This window comes from Acanthochromis polyacanthus, chromosome 7, assembly GCF_021347895.1.
Source record: "Acanthochromis polyacanthus isolate Apoly-LR-REF ecotype Palm Island chromosome 7, KAUST_Apoly_ChrSc, whole genome shotgun sequence".
Taxonomy (NCBI): domain Eukaryota; kingdom Metazoa; phylum Chordata; class Actinopteri; family Pomacentridae; genus Acanthochromis; species Acanthochromis polyacanthus.
The window spans coordinates 18,964,325-18,991,708 of NC_067119.1; the positions used below are offsets into that span (position 1 = coordinate 18,964,325).

The 27,384-nt window shown below is 39.7% G+C and overlaps 1 protein-coding gene across 1 annotated transcript; it reads left to right on the forward strand.

Annotated features, from left to right (window-relative positions):
- The first annotated feature begins 528 nt into the window (after window positions 1-528).
- LOC110950870 (guanine nucleotide-binding protein G(q) subunit alpha) lies at window positions 529-26,072 on the forward strand. The gene is made up of 7 exons (XM_022193703.2): window positions 529-1,734; window positions 11,655-11,839; window positions 15,679-15,833; window positions 16,013-16,141; window positions 16,969-17,098; window positions 18,528-18,681; window positions 21,942-26,072. Exons 1-7 carry the CDS (start codon window positions 1,599-1,601, stop codon window positions 22,130-22,132), a joined length of 1,080 nt encoding a protein of 359 aa, XP_022049395.1. The 5' UTR covers window positions 529-1,598; the 3' UTR covers window positions 22,133-26,072.
- The last annotated feature ends 1,312 nt before the right edge of the window (window positions 26,073-27,384 follow it).

Consider the following 27,384-nt stretch of genomic DNA (forward strand, 5'->3'; position numbering starts at 1 on the left):
AAAAAATAAACACAATGACAAAGGACACAATTATTTGGCTGTTCTTTTAAAAATCAAGCAATCCAGAACAATAGCAGCACAATCTGCACTCTTCTCAGTCTTAAAACTAGAAAATACTACCTTCATACTAGAGCAGCAAACAGGAATAAGTAAAAGTTGAATCAACTCCTCTTTAAAAAGTTTAAAAATTAACAGTAAAATATGAACTTCATAGAATAAATGGATGCAAAAGACTGTTTTTAATTAATAGCACAAGAGTCAGCAGCTCCAAGAGTGACACACACCTCTCTTCCCCAATAAAAATAGAACACAGTGACCTTCACAATTTTACTGCAGTGCTATTTGATTGCATACTGGTACAAGCTCAACACTGACATCCACATGAATTACTGTCAAATTAAACTTCTTCACATTCACTGATTCGGCACAGTGTTGCACGATACAGACTTTCTGCACCGAAGTGAGCTCAGAAACTGCATCAAAGTGCACACAGACACTTGGCTCCGGCGTGATCCATTCATTTTCTAATCCACAGGTTGGGGGTGTCCAAATACTTGTGTGGCGTTTGTTTGACGCGACACTCCCCCCTGGTCGATGGGAGGCCGACGTCACCCTGGCAGCGGAGGAGTGGATGGCCTCTGTAATAAAAATACATGAAGAGAATTGAGGAAAAGGAGAAGATTGGCCGAGTGAGGAGGGGAGAAAGAGGCAACAACACGGCACGTTGATTCCTTTTTCTCCTCACCATCCAGCTGCCGAGCCCCGCGGACCAGAGCGCCTTTTAAACGCCGAGCTGGGAGCTGTTTTTTCCCCCGCAGGCGTCGACAGCCCCGGGCCGGGGAATGCTGTGTTATGTGCGACTTTCTTGGTTTTTTGAGCAGACACACACAAAGATAACTGTACTGTATCCCAGCCTAGCGGATTGGAGTGAAAGTCCGCCATATTCTGCCTTACCACGCCCGGGAGTCGAGCCACTGGAAAATAAACGGACAGCTTTATATTCATGGCTTTTTCTGCTCTCCCACATCCACTCACTTGAACACGGAGGAGGTGGATTTGGTCGATCGGGGGAAAATATCAACATTGGCAGACTTTGAGGAGAGCTTGTTGGCCGGGTGCTCGGATGACAATGCTTTAACGAGATCTCGCAGAGGATGTGTCTTAAAAGGATCTGTTGATCATATTGAGACGGAGGGGGGGGGAAAGCAGATTACATCAATTAAGATTGCACCGATATCCAACAAGAAAACCGCTTTGGACGCTGGTTTATTTTTTTCCTCTCCAATCCGTCCGGAGGCCCCCCTTTTTAAAAAGCGAACCGAAACAAGGGGGAGGGGGGCTCAGTAATATCTGTAGATATCTTAAATTCTCCTATTTTTGTCTCAATCTGTGCGCCGCTCGGGCTCATTATAAAGGGCGTCCACGCGTTATTTCACCACAACTAGGCCTGTATGAGGACGTTATTTGGCATTCACAGGCCTCTGGGGTGTTTTTTTCCTTTCACCCCTGACGAATCTGAAATCTGGATGAATCAGTAAAGAGGAAAAGGCGAAAAGAAAAAGTGAGTGACTGTGTTTAAAGACAAAAAAAGGAGAGAGATGACCCTGGAATCCATAATGGCGTGTTGCCTCAGCGAGGAGGCGAAAGAAGCCAGGCGGATCAACGACGAGATCGAGAGGCAGCTCCGTCGGGATAAGAGGGACTCACGCCGGGAGCTGAAACTGTTGCTTCTCGGTAAGCTGGGCAGGGGGAATAAGAAAGGCACAGGAGAGTGTGGGAGACTCAGAAATCCCTCTCTCTCACTTAAAAAAATCTCTCATTGGTCAGGAAGTGGTTGTGGGGGTCTGTTCATTTCCCACCTATGTGAAGTTGGGGAGTCCAGTGCACAGATTGGCAGGAGATGCTGCCCAGCAAGGCCTGCATGGCACCCAGTATGTGCACAAAAAGCCACCTGATTTAAGTGACTGTGCTCAAGTAAAGCCCCTTTCCCCTCTGTGTCACTTTTTCTAACCCCTTCATGCTTTGCACAGCAGCAACCTGTGCAGCCAGGCCTCACAGGGCCCATCCAGGTGGTGGTGAGCTTATGAGTGTGTCGAATGTTGCTTGGGCCAAAGTCTGCGCTTTATTGGGCGTAATCAAGACAGTTTCACTACCTCACCCTGGCAATGATTATCGCAGCTGGCAGTCTATAGGGAAACCTCGCTGTCCTGTGATTTAATCTGTGTGTGATGGTATGTTTCTGCATTTGTGCATTATTCATTCTTTATAAATAAACTCACTGAACACAGCAGCAGTAGTTGAAATAGACTCACCAAAGTATTGTAGTTTACTGATATTTTAAAATCTCATCTAAGAATGTGCCTTTTCAGTGTTGTTTTGCAAAAAAAAGTGAGTTGGAGTGCATATTTTGTGATGGTATGCTCCTGCATCCATTCTTATATGCATTATTCTTTAATTTAAACAAACTTACTGAACACAGCAACACTAGTTGAAATAGACTCATCAATGCCCCACGACTTTATCATATTAATATAGTTCACTGATATTTTAAAAACTCATCTAAGAGTCTTGTGTGTTTTCAGTGTTGTGAAAAAACAGTGGGAGTTGGAAGGGGGGGGGGGGGTTGTTGAGAAGTATTAGTCATACTGGAGAAATGTGAGGGAAAAAAAAACTACTTACCATCCCCGTTTTTAATTAGATTTTCAACAAAAAGCCCATTAGATGTGATAGCTGTGGTCCTGGTGAGTGGTGCCAGAGACCTCTCTTCCTGATCCTCACTCACTTCCTTAGAAAACACACAGAGGAGATGGTGAACACAAAACTGAACATTTAGGTCCTCAGATCCTCGACTTGCCTCTTGAGAGAAGTTTAAAAAAGGGACTAAATGAGGGAGATTTTCCACTTTTGCCCTCCTGTAAGCACATAAGGATGAAATGAGCTCCACCTAACTGGATTTGAAGGAGCTGACTGCCACCACCCTTGTTAAATATGAACAAATAATTGTGTTGTTGTTGCCCCTTAATCTCTCTTAATACCCAACAACTCACTCATTATGCAAACCAGTGACCTAAACAAAGACCAAAAAATGATCACGTGTAAGGTTGAGGACATAACTGTATTCCTCCTGAGACAATATACTGTATTTATGACATTATTAGTCACTGTCCTCATGTGACACGAAACAGCACGGTAGCGCTAACCAGTGAATTCACGATTGTGATTCATATCAACACTTATTTTTGTGTAGTGGCTGCTAATCAGTCAGTCATATCCCCACAGGCTATTATATTTCAGAGTGGTTTCGTAGCGTTCCTCTAATGACAGGATGCTCACAATTAATGTCTTTAAAAATCGAAGTCGAGAAAACGCACAGTAAAATCCATTAAGTGGAGTAAAAAGTTTCCTGCATTGGTGAACCATGTGTGCAGTTTGTCTAACATAAAAAAACACATTTTCCTAAATGAGAAAGTTACAGGGCGTAGATTTTGCTTCATCCAGTATTCGTGTGCGTAGATTTTAGGCAGCAATGTAAACAGTTTTTCTGCAGTGGTGTTGTCATGGGTTGTAAGAGAGAGTGAAGGGGTGGCATGGAGAGGCTAACTCGAGGGTAAATAGGAAAAGTAATGTGGTCAGGGCCAAATGAGGACAACAGACCTCATTAACCCTCTGGGGAAAAGTAGAGACACTCGTATATACATTAAGCAGGTGAATGGCTGAGCTTTTGAAGCAGCTATGGCTAAACTCACCGTTTTGTTTTAGAGCTCATTAAACTCAGTAGAGCCCACATGATTTTCACACTGAAAATCATGTGTTTGTATGTATAGCTGCACATGGACCCGCAGCTTCTACTACACACGGTTCAGTTAACCAGAGGAAGCAGCATGTGCTCTGTATGGATCCAGTAACCTATATTCTGTCTGTGTATTGTGGGTTTTTCAAACTCACTAATTGCTTTGTGTCCTTGTGGGAATTCAGCACAAAACCCTCCACTCAGGTTTAGAAGTTTCTCGATTCCTCGGGATGTCCATCATTTGATTTTTCACAAACAGTCTTGGCTTAAACTTCACTTAGGATCTTTCAGAGCTGCTAATTGCCTCATGTCCATTGGGACTGTGTACGCTGAAACACACATAAACCCACACGAGAAGAGTGCGAGCATTTAATCTGCTAAGAAGTCATAAGTGTCTTGAAATTTACACCAAATATTTTTGTTGAATCAGTGGTGAAGAGTGGTTGAGGAGGGTTTGATAGTGTTTTACTGAGACGCTGTCCATCATGCAAATAGTTTAATGTTTGCTAAAAAGTCAGAGAAGCTTCACTGCAATTGGTGATTCAGGAAAAGTCCAGTTAACAAATCGATGTTGAAAGCAGAAGAATGATGAGGGCATCTCAGTAAAAACCAAGAAAAATCAATCTCCAGCAAAAATTCAATCATTGTCCTGATCCACTAGAACATCTTGTGCTTCATCGTCCATTGGCTCATTTTGTGAGTGTGAAGTCCTCTTTAAGTATGACATCAGGTCTGAAGGAAAGTAAAGTGACAGAGGAAAAGGTAGAAAATGCTGTTATTCTAAACCTGTCCAGACTCAGGATGTGGAACATGAATTAACAGATTTACACAGCATACTAACCAGCGCTGGAAAAGAAAAAGAAATTAATGTTTTTTCAAAAAAATCAGAAATTGTAGCAATAAAATGTGTATACTTTGCTTTCTGTGGATGACAAACTAACCTTCAGTCAGCTTTACTGAGTTAAGTCAACTTTACGGCAGTAAAAACAAAAGTTATGTGAAAACTGAGGATGAATCGTACAACATTGTACTTCTCCTGAATACTTGCTGAACATTTTGCAGCAGTGTGTTATGTAGCTGTTGATGTTATTATATCTATACTTATTGTATTAAAGGATGCTCTGACATCCAGCACTTGAAGATCAGCTGAAGAGCAGTAACTCAATCTGCCAACCAAACTTCCATGGTTCTTTTTGTTAGATATTTTTGTGTTTAATTGTTATGTGATTAACAAATACAGTATTGTTCTACATTTTGCTCAGAGTAATGTGTTAAGTACTTTAAGAACGCATGCACTCTGTAGGGTCTCATGATGGTGGTATATGATTTATGACTGTGATTTTAGTTGACATCATATCGTAACCCAGACAAATGCCAGCGGAAGAATGTTTATTTAACAACAGCAAGAAGCCACATAGACTGTGTTTATCAGTGGCATAACTGTGGCTGCATGGTCATAGTGCAGTGAGAGGTGTTGTAAGGTGCAGCAACCAAACCAAACAAAAGCAAAATGTGGCTTCAGCCACAGGCATGGCAGACAGAGATCACACTGAGGGTTGGGCCTTTTCAAACCAAGTGAGCAACGGGTCAAGAGTTCTGGACAGGCAGACCCGCCCACACTTCAGTAACCTGAAAAAAACACACTGCAGATTTTTAAATGCCCCCAGCATACCCCAACCAACCTTCTGGACAGAATCATTACAGTTAACTCTTCCATTAACTATAAAGTTTGTTCAAAGTTAACCTCAGGTGTTGTTTTATGCCCACTGAGGCTCAAACTGTTTAGATACCCTTGAACAAGACTGACTTCTGCTATTGTCACAGATTGTTTTCTTTACTGGAGCTAAAAGGATTAATTAGTAATCCATCAACAGAAAAGGTACTGGCAACTATTTTGAAAATGAATTTGTCTTTTCAGGTGATTCCAGAAAAAAAACCAAATGTTTGTTGGTACCAGTTTGTCAATTTTGTTGCAATTCTCTGGTATTTAATTGTCAAAATCAGATAAATCAAAGTTGAAAGTAGTGGACATATGTTGCACCCGCAGACTTCTTGAATTAGCTTTTGGGTCTGAAGCATCTGTTGACAGTCAAATGGGTTAAACATGAATAATTATCCAGCTTGTCTACATCTGCTAAATTAATTTAGAAGTGCTCAATTACAAAAGTGGCACAGCCCAGCTCCAATCCTTAAGAGACCGTTGGATCTAGTTTTTGATGTCTGTCCCCCTTTTACACACATACATACTCACACACAGAGACTACATCACAGAGAAGTGGGATGACAGGGGGGTTTGCAATACATCAGCAGAGGCTAGAACATTTAGAAACAACCCAGATCACAGAATTTCTTCACAAAAGCAGTGCATGCTAAATTGTGTTTATTGTGTTTATTGTGCACAGTTGACCAACTTTTACAATCATTGCAGAGTTGCAGCATTTTTAGTCGGTACCTTTGCAATTGAGACTCTAAAGTTGTAAACATTTGCAAAAGCGGTGATCTGCCCAATCACTGTCAGCTGCTTTTATCAGGCAAATGAAAGCTGTGGGAACTTTGTCAAGGTTACGACTGAACAAAGTCCACCTCAACTTTTAACAAGCCTTTAACAAACACATGGTTGTAATTGTGAGAGGAAGCACTAAAGATGTCATACGATTCTTGTATGAATGCGGCCTAGTTAGCAGCACTGCAATAGAAAATGCAGAATTTGGAAAGAAAAAAAGATTTTACTGCTTTTGATATGACTCCATTTGATTTATCAGAGATTATATTACATTGTAATGTGGTTAATGCTGAACATATTATCAATATTTGCTCGAATATAAACCATGTCAGAATGCTTCTTTTTTTTTTTTACTTGTGATTGGGCGTTATTGACATCTTTCCTCAACAAAAACATTCACACTGTGAATGCTGCTGGAGAACATAGCATTATGGTCTAGTAAGATACTCTGGGACATCACTGAATTCTTGTCTGCCTGCCATTAACACTGAATAGATTTGACAAGTACAGGAGTGAGCCTCTTTGTGAACATGAAAAACAAAACGGGCTCCTCAGATGATTTCTACAAACTGTTTGAACTGCCGAATGAAGATGGAGTTATTTTTTTAGGATTATATAATTTATTCAAATTCTACACCTTCTGTATTGTGGCCATATTTATGCAGTTGTCAATTTTCGATTTATCGAAATGTATTTACTGTAGAATTTGTATTCTAGAGTCAACATGACAGTGAGGAAGAAAAGTTTCTTGTCTGGTAACTTAAAGTGTATTGCTAAATCTCTTGTTCAGGTAAATTGCGAAATTCATGGTTGGAGGGTTGTCGGAACCAAACGGTGTCGGAATTTTGTTAAATTATTCTCAGGAGCAAACCAAGGTTCAGTCCTGCATGTCTAAGAGGGATTAGTGTGAAGATGGTTAACATGTGTTCAGCACGCATTAGCAAAATCATTAGCAAAAGTGAAAGTAGTTCCCTGGCCACACCACTGGCTCTTGTGTGATTTTTGTCTATATATGTGAACTCAGGTTCTTGGCCTTGAATCCATTTCCTTCTCATTTTTGACTTTGGTCTCAAAAGTCAGCTGCAGGTATTTCTGTGCGTGGTTGGCACTGATGGTGTGGTGCATTTATGGGCTGTTGAGACACACAACTTGTCTATTAGCATTGAACAACAGTCTTTTTAAAGATCCTTTCAATTACCTGTAATATCTGCTTATTGTTGGGCTTTGGTTATGTGTTAAATGTCCAGAGTGTCACATAGATAGATGAAAGTACCAAACACAGACACAGAGCACATTGTGTTCTCTTTTTTTGTCTTCTCTTTCCCCTACTCTGATAATGTTCAGAAGTCCCGGGCCTTGGCACACTCACCTCAGATATAATGCTGATCCATACACACCAACCTCAAACGCGGGTTAAACCTGGGTCACTGCATTGATTTCAAAGGTGACTCAGCAGCCACTAATGGCCAGTGCACACTCATACCCGGCATATTTGCTGTCTCTGTCTTTTTCACTGTCTATTATACTCATTGCTATAATAGAAAAGATCCATTAAGATGCACATTTGGTCAAGCAGTTCTGAATTATTTTGGAGAAATGCTGAACGATGCTGTATCTCGTTTTCTTCGGCCTGAGGGAACTTGCATAAAATGCCGTAGTCTTGGAGTACCTTGGCTTTATCTGTGTTTGAACAGATAAGGAGATCAGAACACAAGAGCAACCCGGATCCTTTGTGCCTATACAAATCTGGCACTGTTAATTTAAATGCTTGAGATTACTCACTGTTACAGTTTGACTGTTTAAAAAATAGAAAGTAGCTATTTTCAGGTAGCTGCTGTGAGGTTTTTACTCTTGTGACACTATGGGCAGCCATGGCTCAGGTGGTAGAGCGGGTTGTCCACTTTCCTGATAAAAGGCAAGCATTTGTGTGTTTGTGTGTGTGCATTAGAAACACATTGTAAAGCATTTTGTAAGGTTAAAAGGTCCTGTATTAGTGTGAACATTTATTTGTACTCAAGATGATCCAGTGGCCAAGCAGTTGGGGTGCATATGTCCTGGGCGGTTAGTTCCAGGCCAAGTTATCCTGTATCTCACCACTGCTACTGCTTTAAAAAGCAGCTCAACACTACTTGCAGTCCCTTGTCATTGAAGTTAATGTAATAGTTAACCATAAAACTCTCAAACCACCACTGACACAACTAGGTGAACATGTGCTAACCTTGCCAGCAAGTTGATTTCTCGCGATATTTGTGAGTTCACAAATCTCTCAAGAAAGCATCTTGCTCCGCTCCCGCATTCACTGTTCGGACAGAGCCAAGTTGGCACGGGCCAATCACGCAGCAGTATTCGTGTGTGGGGCGGGATATCCGGGTGTGAAGACGACAGCACTCTGGACGACACCAAGCGCCAGTAGATCAAAACAAACATGGCAACAGAGGGCAACGATCGTGTAGATGCTACTATTAAGTCAGTTTTAGTCGAATCTCGTATCGCTTCTTTGAAGGAAGAACAACGAGAGGCGCTTTGCACATTTCTGGATGGTAAAAATGTTTGTGCTTTTTTACCTACGGGTTTTGGTAAGAGTTTAATCTACCAATTGGCTCCGCTAAAAACAAACCTGTCAGAGGCGGGACATACTGTTGCATTGTCCAATCCGTGCCTCTTTCCTCCGAACGGATTTACATGGAGCGGTCCCAGATTGATATTGTGGAGTACTATCAAGTACTACACAATTATTAATCTGGCTATTGCCAGGTTAAACATGTGCACCAAGGATAACTTAACAGTGTTTTTGTAGCATTAGCATGTAGCACTAACATTTAAAACCTGAGTTTTACTGTTTTTTTCGGGGCGATATAAATTTAGTAGTTAAAAAATTCTGATATCGATCTATCGGCTGAAACTGTTTATATGTAGAAGCTAAAGTTTCATTGAAAAGACAAACTGACAGAGCTAATTATTGATTCACCAGCAAGGTGTTTTGTAAAATAGTTAGCTACTTACCATGAAGACAAAGCTTAACTCTTAACCCCCGTCTGCTCGGTTGTGACGAGTAGTTGCTCTGCCACATGTGCTGCCGACAGTGCTGAGAGTGTTGTAAACAATGGAGTTGGAGCTGCTCTGCTGGAGAAAATATGTAATGACACAATTTCTACACTCCTCCAATTTTTTTCTGCATGTCCTTTAAGTACGAGGTTTTACGGCAGCGTGTAAAAGACCACAAATACACTGATATTTAGGCAATTTAACAGCTTACTGAAAGTGTGAGCGTGTGTGAGCTTTTCCTTAGGCTGTAAAAAAACATCACATGGCAGTAGTTTTTTTTTTGTAGAAGTATTTTATCAAAGAAATTGGCAACATACATACTTTGTCATTTCAAAAATACCTAAACCAGCCTTCAACAGACAAATGAAGTTATTTGAACATGATGTACGTTTTCTTGCTTCTGTGCACATAGTAGCACATAGTAGGATTTTTAAGGTCAAGTGCTTCTTCCAAGAGCACTTTGTGGGTAATTGTGCAAACTTCAGTTTCATCATCACCTTCCCTGCTCATTTCATTCAAGATTCCAAATTGGCAACAAAAAGAAAAGCAGTATTTGTGAGAGTATTTCAGCGCAAGTTTGAGCTGTAACTTAACTTTGCCCAGTCTGTGTTCAGAACTCGACTGTACAGAAAGTGCTTTGGCTAAGAAGGAGTTTACATTATACAGTACCGATGAAGTGCAACACATCCAGACTTCTATAAGAGAGACTGTCGCCTGGACTGCAGCACACGTCTCTTGATCGCTGACATGCACACACATACACATGAACTCCTATAGAAGATATTTAAGAGTTAGTGATGAGGTAAAGTTAGACAGTTCAGCTGGTCTGCCAAGATTCTCAATGAACCAAAAAGAAGCTACACGCCCAGTTCTTCACACCCAAATAGTTCCTGTCATCGCTGAGAGGAGAGCGATGTTGTTCTTGGTCTGTCACCAGACCAAGCAAACAGGCTTAGAGGAAAGTAGCCAGCACATAATATTATATGTGTGAGTGACTAAAGGCATGAGGGAGCAAATGAGTACATACTGTATGTCTGTGTGCATGTACTGTACATCTGTGTATATAAAAGTGTGTGCACGTTTCTTTTAAGACAGGATGTTATATTACATAATGGCAGAAAAAATCTTCACACACATTTAGATTTGTAATATTTTTCGACTCATTTGCCTTCCCAAAACAGACAAATCTTCATTTTCAGGGTTTACTTTCCCATGCTTGTTGTAATTAAAGTTTTTCTGCATTAACAACGGATCGAATGACTGCAATGCAAAAAGGGTTTGTCACATTAATGAAACCATAGAGAATTAGTACCTAATTCCCTGAGCTCTACCTCTTGGGGTATTTAGGATTATTGTTTTTGCTTTATGGGCCCCAATGCCAGACTTATAAACCCTTCTGGACACAGCAGGCAGCTGCTGTCAGTGAAAAATCTGTGGTGAACCCACTGTACTGCTCAGTAGCTTACAGACAGAGTTAGCGACTTAAAGCTGAATATTGATCATTCAGCTGCCAACAGGTCAGTCCTTTTCTGCCCAGTGTTCTTAGAGACAGAGAGCGAAATGAGCAGTGACTGTTGGACTTATTTATCTCATGGTCAAAACCCTGACTTCAAATGAATGCTAGTGTTACTCCATGTCTGCTGTTTCAGTAGCTTTATAAGGGCGTGCCGTGTTTTGTCTTGTTTGCAGTTCCCCAAAATATGCAGTAATTGAATTTCATTAAAAGCACAATGCTTCTTTTTTTGTGTGTGGAATTTTTGCTGTGAAGGTGTTACTGTGGCGTACAGGTAATGTTGACATATGAATCAGCAAGTGTTTTAAAAATTGATGCCAGTGCAGCAAGGTTTGTATTTGTCATTGATCGGGTAAACAAACAATCTGCTAAGTAAGACCTTATAAGGTGTTTTTTTTATTTTATTTTATTTTATCCTTAAATTCCCTGTCAATCAAGTAAGCATAATGCAGGTTCTCTTCTCGTGTTTTGATTTATAGTAGTAGTGTGCACTTGAATCTCAGGTTTGTTCCTTCGAATGGGAACTTTTTATGCATGTATTTGACAGTTGCAACTGGTTGCATTCTGTGTTTGTTCAAGCGGCTGACCAACCAGCATGATTTTAGTGGCTGTTCTCTGCTTGCTTCACTTGAATTGGAAATGCAGAATTTCCCCAAAGAGTTCTCAGAAAGTTTTAAATGACTGAATGTCCATTTAGGAAGCATGAGTGCCGACACAGCAGATTAAATGTTGTAAATGAAACCGTGCACAAATCTACAAAAACAAATAAACTCTTTGTCCCCCTTTCCTGTCCACTTTCTCAGGCACTGGAGAAAGTGGGAAGAGCACATTCATCAAACAGATGAGGATTATCCACGGCGCCGGTTACTCCGATGAGGACAAAAGGAGTTTCACCAAACTGGTCTACCAGAACATCTTCACTGCCATGCAGGCCATGATCCGAGCCATGGAGACGCTCAAGATCCCTTACAAATATGAGCACAACAGGGTAAATGAGATCCTTCCACTCTTCAAATGACCCCAGCTGAAATGACGCTGGTAATCGAGGGTGACAAATAGTTGAAGAAAAAAGTGACCACAGTCTGTTTATGTGGTTTTAGAATGCTGTCTATCTTCTTTGGAACAGCCATCCTTAATCATTTCCTGTCCTTTTTTACACTTCCTGTATCCTTATAGCCTTCTGTCACACCCTATGTTTTTGCCGTCGTGTTTCTGTGCAATCAAACACTTGTGCATGTACGCACACAAGTACACACAGGCAAATAGACAAGAGACCTGCCCTACACAAGAGACCTGCCCTACACAGGAGACCTGCCCTACACGTCTTACCCAGTTTGGCCTCACTTTGGCTGATCCTTTTTTTTTTTTTTTTTTTTTTACATGTTTTTACCTTTTCCGTTTTTATGAATTGCCCTTGTAGTGATACCTCAGGGAGCCGTTACAGGGACCTCTTACTTTGTTTATTCCCTGTGAGAGTGACAAATGAAAGGAAATGATGCATAGGAGTCATCACCTTAGCAACACTTGCAATAAATCTGACTGTTTCAGGTGACAGCTGACCATGCGCCTCACTTTCTTGGTGCCAGGCCAGTCTGGCAAGATGATAGCAGAAAGATGTTGATTTTGGGTTTGAATAGTTAATTAACTATATCGTACATTTTTCCCTACTGTCCTGAGTTCCGATCTTAATCTTGGCAGGTTGGGATTAAGAACCAGAATTTATGATACACAAATCAAAATGTACAATTCAAGGTGATGAGGACACTTGGAGCATTGTTATTATAGATATTGTAAAAGTATTAACAATGTTTTTTGGCCAGTCACTCTGCATTGATATTGTTATTCCTGTAGCCCTCTGTGTGTGCTTTTCTTAGTGTAGGCCAGTTTTTGACTGCAATATAAAGTCCCCCACCTCTAAGGAAACGGTACATAACCCACAGTAGAGGAGAATCTAAATTGTACTCTTTGTAGACACAGTTATGCCATATATATAATAAAAAGCTGAATTTAAAAAGCTAAGGTTGAATTTCTTTGACTTAAATAGAGAAAACAGGTGTTGCCAATACAGACAAAAATGATGGTTCTTCATAGCCTAGCCGCGCTAGACCCATGTTCTGAAGACGCAAGGGTCTAGGCACGCTCAACAGGGAGGGAGGCGGCCTAAAAGGTTGTCTATCAAATCACTCTGCAGCAATTGGGTAGATATACAACCAATCAGTGCAACAAATAGGCTCCTACAGCGCCGGAAATCAGAGGATGCGGTAGTTCGGTGAAGCCTTATTTATACAGTCAATGGGTGAAGCTCAAGTATATTACAGACATGTTAATAGAAAGATTATTCAGAGTCGGTGCTAATGGAGCTCAACGACTGTTGTCGTTTTTGTTGTTGACCCTGGCAGAGAATTAAATTCGTTGCCGTGGGTTGTCTAGCACGGCTAGGCTAGGTTCTTCGTGCTGTAGATATTTTAAGTAGGTATTTTTAAGTTACTTGTTTAGATACTTGGCTGCTGTCTGCTCTGTGTGTGCACTGCCTGGACTTCAGCCAAATAGTCCATGAGTTTTGTAGCATGGCTGTTTGCTGCAGCTTGATCACTCATACCTTTAAAATTTTGGTGAGAGCGCAGAATTTTTTGTTTGTTACAAAATGTGTTAATTGCAAACAAACTTTATTCTTGGCAAAATAAATTGATTTTAAGCTTAGCTTTGTTAAATTTTTGCAACTGAACTTTTATTCTCTCTGTTTTTACGGTTTCTGGCAGAATAATAGTGTAATTCAGGCTATTTTTGAAAAATCACATGCCTTTCAAACAACCAACAGGTTTTGGCGTTCAGAGAGTTAAATACACTTTAGTTACCTTTGGCTCCCATTTGTTGCATTTGAGGAGAGAATGTGCAGAGACCCCTCACTATGCAGCTAAATGAATTCTTTCAGTGACGATTCCTACTTCAGGTATTACGTATTTGATACAGATCAGGTCATTTAATCGATGTACTCACTGATAATTTACATGAGATGTTTTAAAAGGACTATTTGTTTTTGGTATTTTGGTATATTTGGGGATAATGAGGTAGATTAAAGATGGATATTAGCCAGGAAATAAGGTGCCACGTAACAGATGCCACCAGATGTTGGTTTAATTAGGCCACTGCATATCATACTTGATGTTAACAGTTTATATACAGCTCTGCTTTTCGTCACAACAGCTACATCTATCTTTTTAATATCCAAAAGAAACGCTTGAATGCGAAAGAAAAAAGTTCCTGAAAAATCTGAAATTACAAACACCTGTCAGTGGTGCCTTCAATACCACCACTGTGAGATATAAAATGATACGACAACTTGGGTTTAACTTGGGCTTCCGTCTCTGCTGCTGTGTATCATTATTTTCTACTGTATGCCTGCTTTCGCTTCCCGTGGCATGTGTGCGTGCTCACAAAGAACGAAACTGAATGTGCACTTTGACCATTGTTGTACTGTCTTTAAACACCGTAACTAACTATGTTAAATCTGTTTAATTAAAGAAAATACAGGTTGCAGTTTTTCATGTGAGATTTCTTCCCATTCCTGTATTTCATTGATTCCACTAATTCACACTTCACGTCTTTGTTAGAAAAGGCAATTTTAGGTTGGCAGATAAAGAGTTGCATAAGCCATTCAGTAGAATTAATTATTTCTTGAATGAAATCAGCATTTTGTGTACAATGAAGCTACATGCGACTGAACGCCAGCCGCACTAGACACAACATCCCTCTGCTCTCATATGCACACATAAAATGGGAAGTGTTTTGTGTTTGACAAGGGGGGTCACTGACATCACAAAGGAAGTGAAAATGAAACCCGTCAATCACTGACTTTCTTTATTTGTGGTAAATATCATTAACATGATAGCCTAGTCTTCAAGTCCAATCATGAAGGCTGGTCACTGTCTTCAGACCTCAACCATCAAGCTCACATGTCTCAGTCATGTTCACATCAAGGTGTCCAAGTTCCAGTGAAGATCTGGAAGCACATGACCCACACTGAAAACGGAAACCAGGTTCTTTGGGCTTTAAAAGTCTGTAGTAACAAGTTCAAACGACGACTCATGCAGTCTTACTATAGAGCTGCATGTGGACAAGCGGTTGTTAAAGTGATTTCTACATGAACTGTGTAGATAAATGAAAGTTTGATCAGTAAGGGTTAGATAATGCTTCTATGGATGGCTGTCATGGATAATAAATGTGAACAACCCTTCATGCTAATGCACTGCTATCATGGAAACTCGTTATTTCAAATTCTCCTGTAAAAATTCCATATTGCACTTTTATTGTGCGTCTGTGCCCTCACCGACGGAGATTTGTCTGATTGAAAAAATCAAATTAAACATAAAAGAAAGTGTATTATATGCTCTGCTACTGTGAGCGCTACTAACTAGCTTCAGTTCTTCCTCAATGCTTTTTGCAAAGCGTGAATAAATCTGTTCTAATCATAAAGAAAACCAGCGCTGAACAGCCTGTGAAACAGTTTCAACATTCAAGCACATGTTGATCTCTTACCATGGGACACAGGAGAGTTTTAATGGGAATCTGGGCCAGCAAAACTTTCCCCTTAATAGGCCAAGTGGGATTTGAGCTTCAAATATTAAGTCCATGCTGAGCCTGGGGGTACAAAAAAATATCTAGATATAGAATATGTGAGAAAATAAACCGGCGATAATTAGGACTGCATAGCCTGTGCTGAGATTGTTTTATTTATAAATATATGTTATTGAGTACTTGATGAAGTTTTGATGAAATGAGTTTGTTATTTCTTGGTGCACTGAATCATCACACTTTTTTCTCCACCAGGGTAACGCCGCCATTGTGAAAGAGGTGGACGTAGAAAAGGTCACCATGTTCGAGAACCCTCACGTAGCTGCAATCAAGAGCTTATGGCTCGACCCGGGCATCCAGGAGTGTTACGATCGAAGGAGGGAGTACCAGCTCTCAGACTCCACTAAATAGTGAGTAAAAGCAGTTCATTGGCTGCAGGTGTCGAAATCGGACTCTTAAGCTCGATGGAAATTGAATTAAACTCGGCCTAATAAATGTGTTTTGATGTTTAGAAATAGACTTCTTCAAGATAAAAGTTCTGTGGCAGCTGAGACAAATCTTGCGTGATCTTTATTCCCTGCTTCTGCAGTTACCTGAACGCGTTGGACCGGATCGCAGAAGCATCCTATCTTCCCACCCAGCAGGATGTGTTGAGGGTTCGAGTCCCTACTACGGGAATTATTGAATACCCGTTTGACCTGCAGAGTGTCATATTCAGGTGAGCTCCTTTGAAGACATTTGTAGTTTGTAACCATTTTGTTGTGTTGCCTGCACAGCTGTGGAGTTCAGCTAGGGCACAATGGTACATTTAAAGTTGTTTGATGACTGTTTATATGATAATATAATAATAATACTAATCTTTAACTGCATCTGACGTCATTAAAAGGAGAATGGAAACAAGACAATGTTTTAATGATGCGTTTACACAACAGTAAATATGTATGTTGGAGGTAGTAAGTAGTTTACTGTTACAATTTTGAGATATTGTCACGTTACCTGAAGTCCAGTCCAGAACCTCAGGAAAGAGCGAGTGTACTTCTGACTTCTTTGTCAGATTTATTTCTCTGATTGTTGTACTTACAAGATGCATTGTATTGCTGCTCTTACTCAGGATGTTTTTTTTGTTGTTGTTTCTCTTACTTAAACGCACACTTCTCTCTTCATAACAATGATTCTTACATAATAAAATGACAGTGAAGCACTGAATTTAGTTTCACTTTTGCTTCTTAAGTATATTCTACTGCAGATACCCCCTTATCTTTACTTTCGCTTCACAAGAACTATGTACCAGTAGTAATACTTATAACACTGATGGTAATCTTATGCTTTAAACAGTGTTAATACCAGAATCATTTGAATTCTCACACATGTGCTCAAGAGTGCCATTACACTTAATTCACTTTTGGCCTTTCTATTATTGAGCCACATCTGTCAATTGTGCTCATTCCTTGATCGAGAGGAAATCCAAACAGATCTGCAAACACTTTGAGGCTTATAGTGGCTGTTTTTGTTCTCTTTTTCTCCTTGACGCTGCTGCCACGACAGGATGGTGGATGTCGGAGGTCAGAGGTCAGAGAGGAGGAAGTGGATCCACTGCTTTGAGAACGTCACATCCATCATGTTCCTGGTAGCCCTCAGCGAGTACGACCAAGTTTTGGTGGAATCAGATAACGAGGTGATCGATCTTTTTGTTTAGACAAAAAGAAAGAATCAGCTTAACTGTGTATCCCCCAAGCACTTTTTTGCTCCTGTCACATTTTTACTCACGGTGTGCTCATTTCTGACTGCAATATAAAATCCTGTCCCTTCATGGAAACGGGCACAGACATGATTAGAGGTAGGAAGAACTCAAACATGCCATTTGTGCAGTATGACAAAGTTATATTACTGTGCATTATTGAGAAAGAACAGCAGTTACAGTTCTTTCAATATTGTTTAACAAAAGCTTTAAAAACAGGAGTCACCATGTTACCAATACTGGAAAAAATGGTGACTACAGAATGTATTAATTTGCCTCCCATCTTCTGTGTGAGCACAGTCTGCAGTCCAGCCCAGTTCAGCTGATAAGTGATTTTTTTTTTTTTTTGTCATCAGACTGTTGGTTGAGGCCGAGTTACTCATAGCTTCATGATTGTGCAGCGAAGTGCAAAGATTTTTTTATAGAATTCAGTGTATTCCAATTTTAAAATAATTAGGATTGAGAAATTATACAGATTTTAAGCTCAGATTTTGGTTGATTTTGTCAAACAAATGGCACATCATTAACATGCCTTTTAAACTGGCCATCCTAATTGAGCAGTTCAGCAATGGTTGGGAGATATATATATATCTTCAGAAGGTTAATAATTTGAAGCAACTCAATGATTACTTTGGCTTTGGGATATTTGAAGCAGCTTCCCCCTTTGAAATGCTTTATTTCATGTGGTACAGAAGATCAGTCAGTTATCTCTGAAGATGAAAAGCTTTTCTAATTTAAAACAATGGGTATCAGATTTTTTGCCTACTTGGCAGTTCTCCACCTTTTTTTTTTTCTTCCCTTGGAAAGCATTTGTAAATGGTCAGCCAGCTGTTTGAAATACCGCCTCAGGTCACATCTCCTTCAGAGGGTATAGCATGTTTGTCAGTTTGTTAAAGTGTATTAATGAGCAGGTGTGCGTTCATATGGGTGTCATCTGTTTATGTCCCGCGTGTTTTCCTTCCTTTGTTGCTGCAAGCCGGCGTGTTACAGAGAGACATGACTGACCAGCTGCATGTCTTCTGTATTCTGACGCCTTCAGACCAGTTTCAGAATTTACAGAAGACTTTCTGTTTAGCGCTTTGAACACACGGCATCGCTGTGATGTGGAAGGCTTGCTGTCAGAGTTGTTTTGTTCAGTTAAACGCTGAAATCAAGTGCGAAGGAGAAATGAATGACATGGCTGCCCTTCTCTCTCATTTTTACTGCTCTTCCTCTGGTGCGGTAAAACGTTTATTAAAATCTGTACTTAATGAGTATGAAAGACTGCGGTTTAATTAAGTGATTAACTGTCTCTCTCTTCCTCTGTCTGTCTTTCTGCTCATCACTGCATCACACACTTGCTTTCACACACACGCTGTCTATGTAGAACCGGATGGAGGAGAGTAAAGCTCTGTTTAGGACAATAATCACATACCCCTGGTTCCAAAACTCCTCCGTCATTCTGTTCCTCAACAAGAAGGACCTGCTGGAGGAGAAGATCATGTACTCTCACCTGGTTGACTACTTTCCAGAGTATGACGGTGAGTATCCAACCTAGCTGTCAAACATTTGAACAAAGATGCTTTACACGCTATGGCAAATCTATTTTAGAGGTTGTCTTTGGAAGTATCTGAATTAAGGATGAACTCAATAATTTTGTGGTCAGAGATCACTATGCAGTAAATCAAGATTTTATACAGTAATTCTGACAAAACTTTCACACAAATGTGGTCATATACACACGTGGACAAAATTGTTGGTACCCCTCAGTTAAAGAAGGAAAAACCCACAATTCTCACTGAAATCACTTGAAACTCACAAAAGTAACAATAAATACAAATTTATTGAAAATTAAATAATCAAAAACAGCCATTACTTTTGAATTGTTGATTAACATAATTATTTAAAAAAACAAACTAATGAAACAGGCCTGGACAAAAATGATGGTACCTCTATAAAAGATTGAAAACTATTTGACCAGAGTGACATGATTAACTCAGGTGTGTCATTTAATTGACATCACAGGTGTTTCCAAACTCATAATCAGTCAGTCTGCCTATTTAAAGGGAGACAAGTAGTCACCCTGCTGTTTGGTGAAAAGGTGTGTACCACACTGAACATGGACAACAGAAAGCGAAGGAGAGAATTGTCCCAGGACATCCGAAAAAAAATGATAGACAAACATCTTAAAGGTAAAGGCTATAAGACCATCTCTAAACAGCTTGAAGTTCCTGTGACAACAGTGGCTCATATTATTCAGAAGTTCAAGACCCACGGGACAGTAGCCAACCTCCCTGGACGTGGCCGCAAGAGGAAAATTGATGACAAATTGAAGAGACGGATCGTTGGAATTGTATCCAAAGAGCCCAGAGCAACCTCCAAAGAAATTAAAGGTGAACTCCAAGGCCAAGGTACATCAGTGTCAGATCGCACCATTCGTCGTTGTTTGAGCCAAAGTGGACTTCATGGGAGACGACCAAGGAGGACACCACTGCTGAAAAAAACTCATAAAAAAGCCAGACTGGAATTTGCAAAAATGCATGTTGACAAGCCACAAAGCTTCTGGGAGAATGTCCTTTGGACAGATGAGACCAAACTGGAGCTTTTTGGTAAGGCACATCAACTCTATGTTCATAGACTCAAAAACCAAGCATACGAAGAAAAGAACACTGTCCCTACGGTGAAACATGGAGGAGGCTCAGTAATGTTTTGGGGCTGCTTTGCTGCATCTGGCACAGGGTGTCTTGAAAGTGTGCAAGGTACGATGAAATCTGAAGACTATCAAGGCATTCTGGAGAGAAATGTGCTGCCTAGTGTCAGAAAGCTTGGTCTCAGTCGCAGGTCATGGGTCTTCCAACAGGACAACGATCCAAAACACACAGCCAAAAACACCCAAGAATGGCTGAGAGAAAAGCGTTGGACTATTCTAAAGTGGCCTTCTATGAGCCCAGATCTGAATCCCATTGAACATATGTGGAAGGAGCTGAAACATGCCATTTGGAGAAGACACCCATCAAACCTGAGACAACTGGAGCTGTTTGCTCATGAGGGGTGGGCCAAAATACCTGTTGACAGCTGCAGAACGCTCATTGACAAATACAGAAATCGTTTAATTGCAGTGATTGCCTCAAAAGGTTGTTCAACAAAATATTAAGTTATGGGTACCATCATTTTTGTCCAGCCCTATTTCATTAGTTTGTTTTTTTTAAATAATTATGTTAATCAACAATTCAAAAGTGATGGCTGATTTTGATTATTTAATTTTCAATAAATTTTTATTTATTGTTACTTTTGTGAGTTTCAAGTGATTTCAGTGAGAATTGTGGGTTTTTCCTTCTTTAACTGAGGGGTACCAACAATTTTGTCCACGTGTGTAGAATTAAATGATTCTATGACCAAAAGGTCAAAGTTCATCTTCACTGCAACATCATAATGTTTTGCAAAACCACTTTTCTGGCTGTTATTGTGTTGCTGTGGTCATATTTCACATTTCGTCAAAAACTGGGGTTCTCACCTTGAAACCGTGGTGATTGTATTGATCTTCTGTGCTGAAGATCAATTCAATCCATCCATTTGTAGCTTCTTTGCAGCGACATTTATTGTATCTCATTGAAGGCATATGTTTTTGCAAGGAAAATATTCACTTTAATCCTTCATATCAATGTAGCACTAACTTGCATTTTGCCAAAACATGCACACAAAAAGTCTTCACTGCATATATTAAAGGATTCTCCATTGATGTGGATGTCAGCTGTAGAAGGTGTTTGCTAAAAGTAATCCACCTCCACATATTATGTTCTGCGCACTGACAAATTTTCACAAATATCCAGCTAATTGAGTGTTTTGGTAATATTACCAGTCTGCCCAGCATAGTGACCAGTTAACGATTTTCTCCTAAAAGAGTCACAATTGCTACACAACAATGTAATACCGATTTGACAGTTAAAAAGGCTTTCAAATAATCTAGCACTAGACAACAAAAAATATTTTGAATAATATGTCAGAATAATTGTTCCATGAATTCTACAAATACATTAAAGTTGTTCATCTCATTGACTAAATGCAGAATTTGGTTACAAATCAGTGCAGGTTCAAGAAAACATTTTATTCATTTTTGTTTCTGCACTAAGCATCACAGTTCTAGTGAAATGTGTAATCACCACATGTAGAGAGATGAAACGTATTATTTGTGTGGTCAGTGCAGTTCGTAGTGCTTTACCGATTATCAACCAGACGATAATAAAACAGTTCAAGTGAACAGTGCAATAAGAGGGAAAAAATATCTAAAAAAATCAGTGAGAGGGAGCGGAACATTTTCAAAAATGATTACAAGAACATGAATAAATTAAATAAATAGTGACTTAAAATATTTTGCTGAAAATGTGAGTTTATAGTTTGCGTAGAAAAACGTCAACCTTCTCAGCTCAGATCATCCGGCAGGTGGTTTCAGTGAAAACTAAAAGCTGCCTCACCGAATGTTTTTGCTCTGGAGCAACTAAAATACCTTGCACCATAAGACCTGAGAGATAGTCCTGGATCATGGTTTGGAAACCAGTTATAACATTAACTAATTTAAAGACAAATAAAATAATTATAAACTCTGAAATTATACATCTTCACGGGCACTAGCATGCAAAAATATCCAGGAAAAGCAGTTTTTCAGCTTTTATACAATGATCGACTGAATAGAGGATTTGACTCGTCATCATTCCTTCTGCTGCTGTGGTCTGTGGCTGAATACACGTATTTGTATCGTATGTGTTGCACGTGTACTGATGGAGCGTAATGTTCCCGTCTCCAGGTCCGCAGAGGGACGCCCAAGCAGGGCGAGAGTTTATCCTCAAGATGTTTGTGGACCTGAATCCAGACAGCGATAAGATCATCTACTCTCACTTCACCTGTGCCACTGACACAGAGAACATCCGATTTGTCTTTGCGGCCGTCAAAGATACCATCTTGCAGATCAACCTAAAGGAGTACAACCTGGTGTAGAGCCGAGCAGGGCTTCCAGCAGCAGGCCCTCAGCACACACTGACTGACGCAATCTGTGAAAAGATAGATCGTATACACACACATTAAAAAAAAAAAAATCTGAGAAAAAAAAATCTAATGGTTGCATAATACTAATTTATTTGCCATTTGTTGACCTCTTGGTCCCCAAGAGAGAGAGGGGGGATTAATGTTGTCTTGCTATTTAAGGAGTTGATGAAAATGGGGAGACAGGGCAGAATATTTGCAAGGGTTGTGAAGGAGCTGGAACGGAGGCAGCGTTTGCTCCGTTCCTCCTGCCTTATTATACACGAGAAGTAAAAAAAGCTCTCATTCTTTTTTTCTAACCCTCCCTCCTTACCTGTCGTTTCATTCTAAAGCTTCACCGTGGGCCGTTTGTCCCCACAAGGAATATATCACATCTCTAATTGACAGCTTCCTTTTCCTTTAATAGACTGATTGGCAAGTAGTCATGAACTGTGCTTTTTAAATTATTTCAAATCAATTTCATATTGATTGAATTTAATCATTCTTATTATTGCATTACTTTGGTACCAGTCAATGAGTAGAACATGTGTGACTGTGGAAGCACATTCTCCATAATTTGAAGGGTCACATGTTGAGCGATGATAGCTCTCTGCCCTCAACAATAGCCGTGAAGTTCAGAAATGTGAGAGAATTCGGCTTCTGAGCTTTGACCGACAAGGTGAGGAGGCACGCAGACATCCGTCATGTCAGGGTGAATTATGATGGATAGCAGTCACTTTACACAGACTGAAGGTAGGCGAGGAGGTGGTAATTTATGAGACAATATTATTAAATGATTCTGTTCAACAGTGCCACATTAGCGCTTTTTATTATGGTAATATGTATATTTATTGCCAATGCCAAAACAACTCAAGCACCAGACTCCACTTTGCATGTTAACTACTTCAACATGAAATAAAAAAGTGTTGAGGACAGGACAGGGCTACAGAAGGAACTGAGTGACCGACGTTATCAACTCGCGTATCCATCCTCCTGCTGATTCCTGCAGTTTTGGAAGTATTCATTCAACAAGGTCGACAGTATTCTTCCCACTGAGCACTGGGGACTGATTTAAGCTAGAGGAGGCAGCCTACCAGCGCATCGAACTGCTTGAACTGTCCAATCACAACCTTGCGCATGGCTACAAACCCCTCCCCTCCCACCTGCGGACTATCCAGTCACATTTTAGCTATGTCTTTGTAATTGTCCAATCACAGCCCGGCTGTCTTGACTGTTGTAGTTAACTAGCAGTGGAGAATAAATTTGGCTAGTTCCTATGTCAAAGGGCAGAGTGTTGATGTTCAGTTTGTACCAAAGTAAGCCCTTCTTATTTCTGATTGGCACATCTGATTTACAATTCTTCATTCCCAAGTTACTTTGAATATTTTTTCTCACAGTTCCCAAGAACATAAGCCTGTAATTTACATTTATTGAGGCATAGTGCAATTATGAATGCTATAATCATTGTACATACATCTCTCTATATATATGGCAGCATCTTTGTTGGCTTTGTAATCATTACTTTTTTGGCAGATTGAATGTGCGGTATTGAAAATATGTATCTATGTAATTGTATTGTATGTCTAATGGCTAATTCTTTTTTTTTTTTGGAAGAAAAAAATTTGTTATCAACATGTTTGTTTTTGTTTCCTTTTTTAAGAGGAGAATGTACATTTTGTGTTTTGCCAGTTTTGTTTCTCAGCAAAGAAACATTGTTCAGCTTCAGAACTGCATAAAGAGGAATATTACTATCCAACAACAGATCAATTGGTATACCAGTAGTTACACTAGGCGTTTTGTTAAATTGACTTTTCTATGAAAAACTGCAGACTGAATCTGATCTACAGGGCTAATTGTAATAGTTTAGTTCTTAACTGGCTTCAGGAACAGAGCACTTGTCATATAGGTGTGATTACGTCACTCATTAATTCATATTCTTTTCTGTTTCATTTCATTTCATTACACAGCTTCTCACTAAGTATTGAAATCCCTCTGTCCGCCCTCCTAAACACTCCTCACTTGACCACCAACCGCCTTTTGTAGGCAATATGTTTTGCGTCACAAATACTGCTAAACCGAGTTGGGTGGCAAGCAAGTAAAGTGTTGCTTTGGGTCAGATTTTTGATGAAAACAATCTTGTTAAGAGGCTATAATTATCGCTTTGTTTCCCAAAAACTGATAGAAAGTCAGTATTGTCGTGTGTCAGACAAACGTGCAAAAGATTACTCATCCGTTTGGCCTAATTAGGATGGTACATATGTGGGTGCTTTCTTTTTTAATTTCCTTTTTGTACTTAATTTCCATCTTTATTGCCACAGTTTCATTTGAATGTACAGTATTATTTTCGACTTTATTTATGAAATGACAACATAAGAGAAAACACACAGTTCACGTGTACATATTGCCTTATTGAATAAGCTGTGCCTCTGAAACCCCATGCAAGGCACCTGTGATTTTATGAGAAGTAAAGCTAGTGCAGCCAATAATGTCCCGTTGTGCAGCTGGAGGATTGTTTGGTCTTGGCTTGGTGGTCTTTGTTACTCTGTGCTGTAAGAAGCCCTGGAGATAGCTTTGAAGTGTAGCTCATGTAGCTAATATCACATAACTACAGGACGTTGTAAGCACATCATGAGTGAATTGTAATCAGAACACTCTTTCTATTGATTTCATAATGTTGTCACATCCGATTCATGTCTTAAAATCCATACCACAGTGCATTAAGGTGCATTGAACTGCCTGATGTGGCTATGATGAAACAACAGTGCCCCTACACAGCAGGATGTGTAGAATGTGCTCGCAAGGTGCCACAATCTGGACTCAAAACCATCAGCAGCCACCTGCTGAGTGTTTTTGCCACGTTTGGCTGTGTTCTGGCATCTACCAGCCACTTTGGCAGGTAACCAGCCTGCACTCAGAGGTCCTGTTGTTTTCAGATATTTCAGCCGGCTGGTGAAATTGCATACAAGGATGGTTGGTTTTGGCAGGCAGCAACCGCTGCAACAAGTTAAGTTCCAGTCTAATTCACAGTGTGCTTGTAAGCAAATGAAGGTCCTACAATAACCACTCATCAACAGCAGGGCCCAATAGGAAAAATTTAGAGCTAGTTGGTCACACATTTTACTGAACGTTAAAATGGTGTCCATGTGATTCTGCTTATTGATAGGGGAGATGTTTTGAAGCTGGACTATAGTTTCAACTTATCAGTGTTGATGATCGCTTGTTGCAGACTTGCAGTAATCAGTAACTTGTGTCCCTGCTGTTGTAAAGTGGCTATTTACACTGTCCCTGTTACTTAAAGGGGAAATCCTTGTTCAAACAACTCACATACTCCATTCAGCCCACAGAGCAGAGACCACACAGACGTTACAGAACCTGTGGTGATCTGAGAGATGTGACTTTTTTTTTTTTGTTTAGATTTTGCTCACACAAAAATGGCAGTAGGTTACAAAAGTATATGTTAAATTTGAAGAAATGTAAGATATTGCTTTGTGAGGTTCATGTTCATATGGTGACTCTGAGTCTGTGAGTTTTGTTGAGGCTGGATTTTCCCTTTAAGAGAGCAAAGACTGTAGCTGATGTTGACTTGGCGACACACACACCTCTGTTGCTGTTTAAATTTAATGCAGTATGTTCAAGAGCAGTTCAGTGTTGCGTATATTGAGATCTGTGGGGTTGGGAAAAGTAACTTCCCGTAAACTGTTCTTTTATTCGAGTGTCAGACACATCATCTGATTGCTTTCAGCTAGCCTACTTTTGGGTTTCTTTGTCTCCAGATCCTGAAGATATGAAGTTTAATGACTAACTTTGAAATAGTGTTATGATGATCTCCAATCATAATTGTGTAAAATGTTTCCTGTATCCATAAAATCGCACTCCTTCAACATGTTTCTGAATGAAGCAACATGTTTCTTTTCAACTCTTGTTGACTCTGATTTTTATTTTCTGTAATTTCAGTGATACAGCTCTCATTTCTACACTTTGGTTCATTTAATGATTTTAAAATGATGTCATTACTTGCTGCAAAAGTTTAGGCAAAGCAAGTGATGTTGCATTTGAAATCTGGTTTGTATTACAAACCTCTGCAAGCACTGAAAATTTGGTTGAAGTGAATACAGGTGGGATTCTTGTAAAAAAGAATCAGAAACCCTGTAAACTCTAATTGATTGTGCTGCAGGGATATTACCAAGCAACGTGTAGGATGAAACCACTCCTTGAAGATCAACATGCAATGGTTTTTTTTTTTTCTGTTTTCTTAGATACAAAGTTTTTAGATGCACAAAAAACTTTCTGAAAATCAGAGACATGAGAATAGAAAAACTGCAATAAGAAAGTGAGATACTTCAGTGATAAAATTCACTTAAATGTGAACTGTATTGTAAATCAAAAGAACATCTTCAAAAAAAAAAGCTCTAAAAATAACAAAATTGAAAGTCATAATCCACATTGTCCATTTTCCATAGGGTTTGGGTGTTGTAACAATCACCACTTTATACTAACATGAGTACAGCAGCCAACAGGTCCACTGTGTCTGACTCAACAGAGAAGTCAGATCTTTGTTCTTAGCAGTTTACATCGCTACATTCAGTCTGTAAGTATTTATGTTGGAACACAATCATGATGGTACAAAGCAGAAAAATTCTTTAAAAAAATGTATTGAGAACTGTTTAAAAAGAGGACAAAAATGTAGACAAAGAGAGAAAACTGCACTTAAAGCCGGCAGATTGGTTGTGGGTAGGCAATATTCAATCCTGGTAGTCAATTTACATCTTTTAATGAGTGAATGACAAGAACTGGTCAAGGTCAGGGCACATTATATCAATCCAGAAGAGGACTTTACTCTTCAGCTTATTATTCCTACAGAGTCAAGTTACTCTTTGTTGTTAGAATTGTGAGATTATCACTAAATCTCACATTATGTTGCATTAAATATTTGGGTTTTTCTTTTTCTTTTTTTCCTTTACAGTTTTACAATAATTGTGATGAGGACTGAAAAGTGTAAAGGATGCAAAGTTTTTCATGGAGCCAGGATGCAACTCGAACACTCACAGCCGGTCTTTCTGACCCCTGGTGGTCAATAGAAGACAGTGTCAGTCAGTGGATAAACTAAAGTAGAATACTTCACTTCCACCTCTCCACTTAGTGCCACAAAACTGTGGAGTGTGTTTCCAGTCCGGACCCTCTTACTAAATGCCAGATGTTTAAATGCTTGATATAATGTAGAGTAACCC